We start from the raw sequence: 13,719 nt of genomic DNA, 5'->3' as shown, positions 1-13,719 counted from the left end.
AATTGATTGGAGCTTGGATGTACACGAACCTTTACTTACATGTTTATTGTCAAAGGATAAACTTTTAAAATACAATGATATTCCGATGTATGTACCTTGTTTTCCTGTTCATGGGCAAGCTATTGAACGATGTGTCCAAGAAGTCACACGAGCTTCTCAATCGGTATTTGGAAAAGATAGAAGAGATGGGTTCATAAGAGCAACATTAGCACATCGAGAAATCATGCCCGTGAACCAATCGAAAAAAGATCTATTTAAATTAATTTAAGCAATATTAATTTTTTGATGTTTTGCTTTGATTATTTATGATCACAGTAAATAAGTTGAACTTTAAATATATTGTATCTTTTAGATGACATTTTTTATATTTTATTTATGACTTTATGAAGAGTAGCACCCCAAATTATGTTTTATTTTAATGTTTATATTATACCTGGTTGTTTTTTGATGATTGCATCGCCATAGGCTTAAATAAAAGGACAGAAAAGTGCTAATTTGATGCATTTTTAGTAAAACTATCGTTTTTTAAATGCCCTGCGCCCAAAATAGATGAACTTTTTAGGAAAAAAAAAATTATTCACGTCTTTTCTAATATTCTAATACATAAAAAAAATATCACGCACGCTCTCATTTTTAAAATTTATAATTAGAATTTTTTTGTAAAATCCATAATGGTAGCCAACTTTTCTTACGTCTATCGTGTTTGTATAGCATTAAAAAAGTAGCACCGAATATATATATATTTTTTTATGTCTACATTATGTCTTATTGTTTTTTAATAATTGCCTTTCCTTTGGCTAATATAAAAAAGGCCGAAAAATGCCAATATGATAAGATTTTCGTAAAACTGACATTTTTCAAACGCCCTGCGCCCACACTAGATGAACTTTTTAAGAAAAAAAAAATTATTCACGTCTCTTCTAATACCCTAATACATAAAAAAAATGTTGCGCGCGCTCCCATATCCAAAATTTTAAAAGTACGACCCACCCTAATAGACATATACATACATATATACATATATGTATACAGTACTGGACATCGAATTAGGAGTTTAATGCATTTTATAGTATTTTATAACAATTTTATTACAATTCAACAATAAAAATAAAAATTGAAAATAAAAATGCAAAAATTGACTTAGATAAGTGAAAACCATAAAAGAACTGTCAGAAATGCATAAATAAAATTGACTGGTATAACTACTTAATTCTTGGTATGTCCGCCTTTATGCTTTATGACTGCTGAAAAACGACGCAGCATTGACAGAATAAATTCGGAGCAAAAGCGATTGATTCGTTTACTGTGGTGCCATGTTTGAATCAATTTTTCTTTTAAGTCTCTCGTATTGGTTGAAGCTGTTTGCATGACCTCTCTTTTGAGTTCATTCCTTAGTCCTTTAATGGAATTTAGGTCGGTACTGTTACCAGGCCATTGCAATATGGAAATTTTATTGTCTTTCAAAAATTATATTACGGATTTGGCAGTATGACATGGAGCCCCATCTTTCATAAATATTGGATTCCCATTAGGAAACCATGCATTCATTTTGGGTATTAAACAAGTCTTTAGAATGGTTTTATATTGCTTTTGTCTCATCATTCCTACCACAAAGTATAATCGTCCAGGCCCTTTTACCGATATCACACTCCAAAACATTATCTTTTGAGGATGTTTGACTGTTTCTTGAAAACATTTTGGAAGATTTGTCTCCTCTCTCTTCCTTCGAACAAATGGTCTTTGTTCAACCATAACTTCCAGCATTGACTCATCAGAAAAACAAATCTATACAAATAAAAGGTTGCTGTAGCAAACAGATAACTTTTAGTGACGATATAATTTATTGATAATTGAAAATATATCGCAACATAACAAACGCAAATATATCAATTTCAAGTTTTTGCAAACAAACGAATAAGATGCAATTAATTTAATTAACTTAAATAATTTATTTAGGTTGTTGTTTTATTTATTCACAGTTGTATATGTGTGTAAATTTGTAACTCTGTAATGCTAACCTTAGACCATTCCTTTATTGAAAAATGCACGTTACCGATAGCCCAACCATATCTCTTGTCCCTTATTGCGTGGTTAACTTGGGTTTTTTCATTAGCTTGTAAGTTTTATATCCATTATTAAAAAGGTGTCTTCTAATTGTTCTTGGGTTGACTGTAATTCCTGTCATGGCATTCCATTCTTGCGTTAACTCAACAGAAGACTTTTTCATACCTTTTCGACACAACTGTAAAAGCATCCAATAATTTCTCTTAGTAGTTTTGGTAATACCCCTGCAGTTCTTCCAGTTGGTTTCCACTAAATTTTGGCCTCTATATCAGCATAATTGTAGCTGATAATACATAAAAAGTAATAATATCTCCAAGGTAAACATAATATAAATACAGTTTTTGATGATAACATAAAAATTCCTAATTCGCTTTCCAGTACTATATATATATATATATATATATATATATATATATATATATATATATATATATATATATATATATATATATATATATATATATATATATATATATATATATATATATATATATACACACAATATATTGGATTTATAAAATTAAAAAATATATAGATACTACAAAAAAATATCTGCGCCTATGATATATATTTTCTATATGTGTGTAATTTGATACTACATAAATCTTATTATCATTTGAAATCCTATTCCTAATATTTAATTTTCTACATAAATTAAAACATGATAATAGTGGCTCTGGTTATTTTATTTGCGTAAACATTTAAAAATAGTTTTATGAATATATTTAAATAATGTTCTTCACTTTCATTTACATTATATTTTTATGTCAAGTGTTTTTTATTTATTACAAATTATTAAAACTGATAAAATTATTAAATTTCCCTTCATCTTGTTTTCTCTTTCACCTTAAGTGGAAAAAAAAGTGAAACAAAAAAACCAATAAATTTTTTTTAATTTAAAAATTTTCATATAAATCAAAACAATTTAGCATTTTAAATTAGAAATTTATGTCATTTTACATGAAATCTCACCTCAACAAAATAATCTTTTTCTTTTTGTTTGTCTTCTACTGATTTGTCACCAATATGCCCTCCCAACAACATTAAGCGACTTTGCAAATCATTAACCTCTTCTAGAGTGTAATCTTTTACAGTTGAGTCCTCATTTTGTATTTGGAACTTTATAACATCAGCCAAATTAAATTCCAAAAAATCAACACACCCACTTTTTTGATTTCCAATAACAAAATATCCTTTACGATTGGCGATTTGAGCTTCCATTATAGACTTTGTTGCTACTGATCCTTGTGATTTTTTTGCATTTTTAAACCACTCAAGATCGTGATTTGTATCAATCTAAATATATATACATCTACAAAAATTAAATTGAAATATATATGCATCTATAAAAAATTAGTAGAAATCAATAATCAATTTGTGTGTGTGTATGTGTATATATATATATATATATATATATATATATATATATATATATATATATATATATATATATATATATATATATATATATATATATATATAAAGACACACATTACATCATTCCCACACACACCAGACTAAAACAAAATTTATTAAACGTAATTTAGTTAAACATAATTATGTTAAATAGAGAATGCGTGGAAAAAAACCACAAGCAATCATTCAAAAACAAAAAACTTAAAAACACAACCACGCTTTCAAAATACCTATGGGATACAAACACTCTTATGTGTTTTAACAAGACAAAATAAAGTACAGTTTATATCAAAACCATTAAATTTAAATTAAGAAAACAAATTAAATTTGATAGTTTTTTGAAAAACCACAAAAGCAAAAATAATAGACTAGAACAATTTTAAAAACATTTAAAATGTATTAGTATTAGTTTTAGTAATTGCTATAACTGTTCTGAGTCAGTGAGTGTGGTATTAACACACTATTACAGCCAATTCGCTTGATTGCTGCTAATCCAGTAATCAAGACCTACTTTAAAACTGTTAACTGATTGTGCTTTAACCAACTTGCTTGGCAAGTTATTCTATAAGTTGGCTGATCTATTAAATAAAAAGTTTTCACGGCACCTTGCCAAGTGATTTCTTTGACATTTTTAAAGCTATGACCTCTCATTTGAGTTTGTTAATTTTTTTGATTGTTTCCAAATTGTTAAAACTGTTAAAGAATTTAAAAAGTTGAAACATATCTCCTCGTTGTCTCCTTTTTGTCAAGGTAGTCAAGTTGAGAACTTTTAGACAATTCTCATATAAGATTTTTTTAAGTGAAGGTATTAATCAAGTTTGCTCGATGTTGGACTCTTTCTAATAAATTAATTTCTCCCTTTCAAATAGGTGACCAAACTGGTACAGCAAACTCTAACAGTGGTCGCACAAAAGAAACATAAAGTATTCTAAGAATCTAATACTGAAAACAAATTCAATAGATTTATTGAATTTAATATAGAACATTAAAAACCTCTTTCCATTCTTAGTATTGAAAAAAAGACTTGAACTAATGACTTTAATTCAAGACTTTAATTGAAATTTATGATATTTTCAAAGAGATACTAAAAGAGTTTCAAAGGTAACTCTGAACTACATAAAAGTATATTTAATAATTTGATTGATAAAAATTTGATTGACTAATCCTAAACTAAATTGATTTATCACTGAAATTGAATCAATATTGGATTCAAATTTGATAGATGCAATAATTCTAAAGGAAACAAAACTCATTAAAACAATTGACAAAAAAAATTACTTAATTAATTTTAACACTCTGTATAGACACAGATAAGACAGCATTAAAAATAGATGGCATTTTATCTGTTGCTACCAAATATTAATTTTAAAGATTTTAATGCTTATTTAGAGAGCTAAATCTAAACTTCAACCCAAAAAAAAGCAGCTTATACTGATCCTATAATCATAGCTTATACTGATCAGCTGATACTCATACAAAACTATAAAAATTACTTGCTGATCTATTATAAGCAAATGTTGAGAACAATGGAGTGAATGTTTCCAAATGAATAAGCATTTAGAATATTAAGTTCAAAACAGCATTTTCTCCTTATAAACAAAAATGTAATATTCATGACAACAATAACCATAGAAATGTTACTAAATCAAAATTGAGTTTTAGTTAGAACAGTTGATGATAGCTTGCTTAATCAGCAAATATAAATATGACAGCAGTATGGCTTACAAGGACGATTGTATATATGGTTTATATACAAGATAATCAAACAATCAAGACTTTTTTAGCAATATGGTCAACAATCAATGCAATAAAAACATCGAATTACCATTAAATGATATTTTGTCTTTTTTTTTTTCAGCAAAAAAAAGTCTTGAGCTAAAATTTAATACTTTCAGATTCATTTAAATTTTTATTTATTTTATAATTAAAACTTATTTTGTCTTTATTATTCTGTTTTTTTGCTCAATAAAATACATCTATTCACTAGCAATGTAAAGGACATTTAGTTCAAAGTATAATAGAATTAAAAACTAAAATTTTAAAAACAGTACATATCACAATATAACTGAGTATTAAGAAATTAATTTTTTTTAAACAAAAAAAGGTTGTTTTAAAACTCAAAAAAAAAATTTTTTTACACATCATTATTGATGTAGTTAGTATCAATATTAACTACATCAATAATATCAATACTAACTAAAATACCAAGTTATATTCATTCATTCAGAAATACTTATTCAAGATGCTACATTATATTATAATGATTTTATTTAACGATAATATTATGAACAGAAAAAAAGAAATGGACAAAGTTATTAATTTAAAGAACCAAAGTTAAAGTCAAAATAGTCTAAAAATGAGCATCTTGAACAGCATTCATACATGTTTATGTAACTTATTCATTTATTCAGAGATGGTTGTGTAATTATTAAAATTTTTGTTGTTGTTGTTGTTGTAAATAAAAACATAAGTAATAAATGTTGTTTGCATATTTTTTTTATATATAAATAAATTACCAGTTTTTTAAAAATCTTAGAATCATTGGAAATCATTTTTTGAGTGTGTTTACAAGCCTCTAATAAGTCTTTGTAACCAGATTCCTTATCTAGATCAAATATGATGTGGCTAAAAGCAAGACAGCAAGCCTCAAAACATTTTACTCTATCGACTTCATAATCAGTTTCACCTGCAGCTATCGACATAATTTCAACAAAAACTTTTACTTCCTTTGGATCTATAATTCGAAAATGACAAAAGAATACAAACAATCAGTCCTAGCCATAAATAACTATCAAATAAAAAGAAGAAAAAATTTTATAAAATATTAAAAAAGCAATAACCAAACAAAATGTATCAAAATATTCAGAACAATTAAGTAAAATCGCTACAGAGAAAAAAAAAAAAAATACCATTAAGTATATTATAATCATTTAATGAAATATTCAAAAAATACTCTATGTATATTCAATTACGTAAATTAATATATATTTGTTTACATAAATTAATATTTATTAAATTACATAAAAGAAAATTAAGCATTTTTTATGTTACCAGCAAAATTACTATTAATATTACCAGCAAAATTACTATTAATATTACCAGTAAAATTACTTGCTCATGTTTAATTAACATTAATTAAATTGATTTAAAAGATTCATTATTTAAGTTTAACTTAATAAAAACTAAAGTTTTGTTTTATAAAATATGTAAGCTTTTTTAAAAATTACAAATCTATAAAAACTACTTTAATAAGAAATCTTAGTTCCCTAATTTACAAATTTTAATTAAATATTCAGAATCAAAAGAATCAAAAAAATATAACATGACTTTTAGAGATTTTACTTTTTACTTTTTATAATTGAATAAATCAGCAGAGTGGCACAGAGGAAGCGTGCTGAGCACATTACTCAGAGGTCGGTAGATCATAACTACTCTCTGCTACATAAATACTTAATGTAGTGACGGTGAAGTAGCAGAGGGCTTGCTTTATAAGCGAGAGGTTCCAAATTCAATTCCCACCATGTCCCTGGTAGTACCACGCTCAACTTGTTTCACTGCGCAGTGGCCTTGTTTGTCAAGGTTTGTGTTTCGGAGTTATAGAGTTGAGAGTGGGTTTTAACCACAATTAAGTAGCCTCCTCATCTGTAGTGGCCTTCTCGACCTTGGAGAGGTGAACTAACCAAAATAAATAAAAAATAAAGATTTTAAAAATCCTAATATTGACTATTTTTATATTTTGAATTAGATTATTATCTGGTTAACTTCTAGGCCATGGAATATTGGAAATTTTTATCAAGACGATAATTGAACAATCCATATCTCAAATTTTAAAATTAGAAACTCAATTGTTAAAGATCTAGATTGAATATGAAAAAGAAAAGGGCAAAATTAATGTATGCAATAAAATAATGCAATTCAACTTGATTTGCTCCAAACAGGAGTTAGAGTTAAGCCATGACAAATTTTGTCAGTCCTTGACCTAGTAGAGACATTCGCCTTTTTGATTATTTAGTAATGGCTACTTGTTTGTATTTTAACTCAATTTTCTTTCATTTCACATGCATAATTTTTGCCTTTTACTATAATATCAAAAGATTTTATTTTTGGGAGTCTTTAATAATAAGTTTTAATTGTTTTTATATTTTAATTATTTTTAATATTTCAATTATTTTTGATTTTAAGACTAATTCTAATTGTGCCGGTTGTTCATTATGTAATATTTTTGATTGGTTAGCAAAGTTTAATCTATTTATCTATAACAGCATCAGGGTTTTTCCCAAACTTTGTACATTTTTGTTGTTTTTCCAACTTTACATAGATTTCTCTATCTTATTAGCTTGGGTGTATTTCTCCCAATGTTACTAATTTTAGCAACTTAATGTGTTTTTATAAAAGTTTTATTTAATAACGTTTTTCTATATTGGTAGTGTAGTGGAGTATTTTGTGTTTTTCTATTAGAACTTATCATTTTATTGTTGTTTTTTTTTTATTGATTTATTTTGACAAACTTTCAACCAGTGATATGGTAAGTACTTGTTTATAAAATTTAATTTAATTAATTTTTATTTTGCTTTATTATTTGATATAGAATTCACATATATCACTGTCCGTATCATCAAAAAATAAAAATTCGATATTTATTAGTAATTTACATTTACTGCAGTATGAGCAGGCATAAATTGCAGGGTAAAGCATGAAGCAGGGTAAATGACAAAGATGTTTATCTGTGAGTATTGGTGCTGAGCTTCTTCTAACAGCAATAATAATAAACACAATTCTTAAGAGAAGTTTACTATTATCACTATATAAATAGAATATAAATGAAATTTTAAATAAAAAATTAAAAAAGCTTTACTAATAAAAGATTAAAAAGCCATAGGTGGTAATTCTACTAATATAAAAACATAGGCTGGAAATAAAATTAGGGAAAAAGTTGAACTAGCTGATTTGTACACTCCAAAATAAACTTTCCTGTAAATTGATAAAAATCCTTGTGGAGGGGCTGAGCAGCAACAAAAGAAAAGGCAGTATTAAAAAATTAATAAATAATGCAACAGCTTTGAAAACTCATTCTTTAAATACATATTATAGACTCACTTATTACTCTAAAGTGATTTAATTGTGATCTAATTTAAAAGTGATCTAATTTGATTGTCAAGTCAGGTTATCCTGCTACTGGAAACATGTAACCCAGTACAATCTACTTCATGTCCTGCTGCCTCATATGATATGCTTTTTTAGGCAAAAGCTAGGAGATACCAACTCCAACTTAAAATACCCCCTACCTTGGGGCTCTTGGTTGAGTAAAAGCTAGAGATGGTGTCTCGATGAAAATACTCATCCTGAGCATATGTTAAATGCATCCGGCTACTGTCTTGACAAAGGCCTCTAGGCAAAGACTTAAGGGGTAAACAGATTCTATCTGTTGACCAGCCTCGCACCCTTTCTTCATCTATTAGGATGGCACAGATGTATTTTTAATACATTGCTTCCAGTTTAGAATGTTAAATGCTGGATTTTCTTGACTCAGTGCATGGGTTTTGCTTGTGTCTCTGTTTTTATGACTAGGTTACTCATTCTATTATCTCCTAATGAGGGTACAGCTCTTAAACTCAGTTTTATGGTTCTGAGGCCGGATGGTAGTCAGGTTTCCCAAGCTCTGTGGTAGCTCTCAGAGAGGCTGATTCCATCAACAGCTGAAAAATATCAAAGTATTAACAGTGCCATGTTGCACATGAATGGTGTCCCTGTTGTACTCTTGGTGTGCATTGGTGAGGCCACATTTAGAGCTCTTTGTTACGGCTTAGGGTTTATTAATAGTAATGTGGCAATTGCTTGGGTTATCAAACAATGTTCTGAGTACTATCTATGCTTTGAGTCAAGTTCTTCAACAAATTTAAAAATGAATAAAGCACCAAACTATAAAACACAAAAAATCATCATTGCTAAGTTCTGTAAACCTATCATTCACTAATATTTGTGATCTTCAAAGTAACTTTTCTTCTGTTGAGTCTTATCTTTTGCAAAATTCAACAGACTTACTTGCTCTTTGTGAGACTAATTTGAGTTCAGCTGTCTTATCTTGCGATCTTAGTATTGATGGTTATCTTCCTTTAATTCGTAAAGACTCCAATAATCACATGCATGGCCTGGGCATTTACATTCATAAGAATTCACCCATTTGTCGTGAAACTAGGTTTGAATCCATAGACTATTTTTTCATGTGCTTTCGTTTAGCACCACTTTACTCTATTGCCTTTCTCTTTGTTCTATATTGCTCTCCTTCATTTCAATAAAAATCTTTCACCTTCTTGTTGACAAATGTGCTTCTTACATAAATTCGTGGATTTAGGCTGGCATGGAATTTTTATTCCCTTCAACGGTTACAGTTAAAGCCTCACTCTCCCCCATGGTTTTCCTCACATTGTGATGCTTCAATTGTCAAACAAAACGGTTACTTCCATATCTATCAGCAAAACAATTCTCCAGAAAATAGACGCCTGTTTAATACTGCTAGAAACCATTGTAAAAAGGTTTTGTCTAATGCCAAAACCCGCTATTCTCAGGTCATGAAATCTCATATCTCATCTCAAAAATTAAGCTCTCGTGACTTCTGGAAAATCTTTAATAGTATTAATAATAAGGGCAAATCTTTAATTCCACCTCTCTTGTATGGTTCAGATTTTGTCACCTCACCTAAAGACAAAGCTGAATTGTTTGCTAAAAACTTTTCATCAATATCATCTCTTGATTCCACTAGTTGCCTTCTACCTGATACTGCCAACAAACAGGTTGATCTATTGCTTGACATTACCAACATACCTGTTATTGTCTTGCAGAAGTGTTCTCCGAAGCTGTCGTCTATACTCTTAAAACTATTCAACAAGTGCTTATCAGAGTCTTGTTTTCCAGCCTGTTGGAAAGCGGCATCTGTTATCCCTATCTTCAAAAATTCTGGAGAGCAATCTGATTCATCTAACTACCATCCCATTAGTCTTCTTCCTATCATTAGCAAGGTTTTTGAATCTTTAATTAACAAACACTTAAATTCTCATCTTGAATCTAATAACTTACTTTCTGACCATCAATATGGATTTCGATCTTCTCGTTCTACAGCTGATTTGCTAACAGTAATAAACGATAGGTTTTATCGCACATAAGATAAAGGTGAAGAGGTTAAGGCCATCGCTCTTGACATTTCTAAAGCTTTTGATAAAGTTAGGCATGCTGGTCTTCTCCATAAACTTTCTTCTTATGGTGTATCTGGCAACATCTTTAAGATTATTGAATCCTTTCTTTCCAATCGTAGTATAAAAGTTGTCCTCGATGGACAGCACTCTTCTTCTTATTCTGAAAATTCAGGGGTTCCTCAAGGTTCTATCCTTGGCCCTATACTCTTTTTAATTTACATTACCGATCTTCCAGATATTCTGACATCTAAGGTGGCAATTTTTTTCAGCCAATCGTTATCGCAATAGGTTAGATCTTCCTATATTTATGAATGGTAATGAGTCATCTTCTCTTCATCTTCGAGGATTAACTCTTACTTCTGATCTTTCTTGGAAACCATATATCAAATCAGTTGCTAAATTAGCATCTGCTAAGGTTGCATCTTTTTATAGAGCTTGACACTTTCTTACATCGGATTCTATTCTCTATCTCTATAAATCTCAAATCTGGCCTTGTATGGAATAATGTTGAATTACTGTTTTTCTGTCACTGTTCCTATGTGCTCCAAAAACTCTTATTCGTCTAGTTTTTTTCCTCGAACATCAGTTTTTTGGAACTCGCAATCCTAAGTCTTCCGTCAATCGTTATCTTGCTCAACAATTTTCATCTTTTCTCTTCCAGCAACTTTCAACTTTAATTAGTAGTTGCTTGCAGCCTTGTTGGAAGCAAAGATATTTAAAAAAAAAAAGTAAAAAAAGATTTACCCATTGATAAACTTTACAAGTACAAAATAGTCTCTTATGATAAATAAGTATACTATAAGCTTTGGTTTTACTTGAAACTGGGCCAGTTAATCATTCAGATGGTTGGCAACAGAAAACAGACTTAGCAGAATTTGAATCTCAAAACATAATTAATAAATGAAATTTTACATACAGATATAAAGTCCCACAAAAATTCAATAACAAGTTTACTGATGGACCAAGACACATTCTTAGCCAGCTTAGCTTTTTTAAACATGAATCAAGTGAAGTGATAAACATTGTTAAGCCAACAGTTTAATGTTCGCATGCTACACTTTTTATGAATCCATTATACAGACCATGCTTTGCTCGGAGTATGTAAAGAACAGTAACAGATTTAATTGCGAAAATAAGAAATCTTGGAGACAAAAAACTTTAAACTAACAATAAAAATGCAAGAGCTAGAACACCTTAGGAAATCAACCTTATTTCAATAACATTTTAGCAGCTTATCAGCTAGACTGTCTCCTAAGAACCTAATTTTATTCGTGACTTGACAACAGAATGAGTAAATTAGATATTTCAGCCAATAATTGTTCCAAATTAGTAATGTCATTAGCAATAAACTGAATGAGGAGTTAAAAAGGTAACAGAAGCAGCACGTGAAGTTTATTCTTATAAAAATGTTTTTAAAGTTGGACTTATTGAGACAGTTGATGTCTACTAAATTTTTAAATATTGTCAAAAATCTTACGCAATCATAAAAAAACATAGATAAATGGAAACTACTATAAATTTTTTTAATAAAAACAATAGAAACTCTATTGAAAAATTTAATGTTGACAAAAATATTAAACTATATCAAAAACTTATTTGTCTTGTAAAAACATTTTTTATAAATTTAAAGGAATTTGAAATCACAATTCCTGGTACCATTTTGGATATTTTAATATAAGTTTGTAATAGTAAAACTATATATAAATGCAGATTTATAGAATACAGGGTTTTTAATCTGGGAGAAAAAAGTGTTATACATCCTAATACTCAGGGGTCATTAGATATTGTTTTGAGTTTATTCTTAAAAATATAACTACCAATGTAAATGTAAAGAAAAGTAAATTTCTATATAGAAAAGCTGGTTTTATTAGTATCATAAATTTCCTTGCAGGTGTTGATTTGCTTCAATGTTTTTGTACCAAAGTTGTTTAAGATTAATTTATTATATATATAATATATGTTGAGATAATTTATTATACTAAAGAAGCATGAAACTTTACTTTACCTCAACCATAACTTCATATCTTATCAGAGACTATTCTAGATCATTTTTGTATTTGGGCGCCGCCCAAATTATAAATTGAGGACTTTTTTTTTTACATTATTTACAACAAATGGTTTTTTTTTGCAAAAAAACTATTTGCCAATTTTTGGCAATATTACCGCTAAATTTCGCCAAGACAGGGGTTACTGCCACCCAAATTTTTTTCCTAGAACAGCCCCTGCTTAATATGTAACTTCACCATAACTTCACCATTAAACTAAACATAGACCACAAGGTCTATTAGAAAAAAAACAGAGTTTAAGATCTTTATTTTTTCTGATAATTCTCATGGAGCTATGTTTCATAGAGACTCGCCTATATTTAAATATAGTGGTAGAAGAGTAAAAGAAAGCTTTCATTTACACTTTACCCAGAAGTTTCCAGTTTACCGTTTACACTTGTATACTGAGAGGCTATGTATATTAATGACTGAACTTTGAGATTTTACACTTGTATACTGAGAGACTATGCATGTTAATGACTGAACTTTGGGGTTTTCAGGTACTTAAAAGGTTTACAAATGAACCTGATTTTCTCAATTCACTACCATTTATCATTTTATAATAATAAAGATGAATAGAATAATGGAGAGGAAATAAAAATTTGTTTCTAGAAATGTTGTTGTTTTTGCAAAAAAATCTTGTTATGCTGTTTATTTTTTTAGGGCTTAAAATTACATAATGCTTGTAGCATTAATTATTTTTAGTATTTTATCAAGACCAATCAGAAATGATATATACATTTATATAAATATATACATACATCAATCCTCGGAATGAGGGTTAACATTTGGCAATGCTGACCTAGAAGTGTTTGAGGTCGGCAAAAAAACGCTGACCTTGTTTCTATATTTAAAGTCAAATCTTTGTTTTAAATTTTTTCTGCCAACTGATGCCGACCTCACACAAATTAAGGATGGCAAATTATTGGCAACCTTATTTTTCCTAATTCTGAGGACTACATACATACATACATACATACATACATACATACATACATACATAC

At 28.7% G+C, this 13,719-nt stretch overlaps 1 protein-coding gene across 3 annotated transcripts in view; it reads right to left on the bottom strand.

Moving 5' to 3' along the window:
• The window catches only part of LOC136092367 (E3 ubiquitin-protein ligase rnf213-alpha-like), a 237,700-nt gene that overhangs the window by 116,412 nt on the left and 107,569 nt on the right, over positions 1–13,719 (bottom strand). For all 3 annotated transcript variants that reach the window (XM_065820440.1, XM_065820441.1, XM_065820442.1), the window contains 2 exons: positions 5,997–6,214; positions 3,037–3,360 (listed from right to left, as the gene is read on the bottom strand). In XM_065820440.1, coding sequence (XP_065676512.1) covers positions 3,037–3,360; positions 5,997–6,214 — 542 coding nt within the window. The remainder of the gene's footprint in view (positions 1–3,036; positions 3,361–5,996; positions 6,215–13,719) is intronic.

This window comes from Hydra vulgaris, chromosome 15 (assembly GCF_038396675.1).
Source record: "Hydra vulgaris chromosome 15, alternate assembly HydraT2T_AEP".
NCBI lineage: Eukaryota > Metazoa > Cnidaria > Hydrozoa > Anthoathecata > Hydridae > Hydra > Hydra vulgaris.
This window is presented reverse-complemented; position numbering and strand designations above follow the sequence as displayed.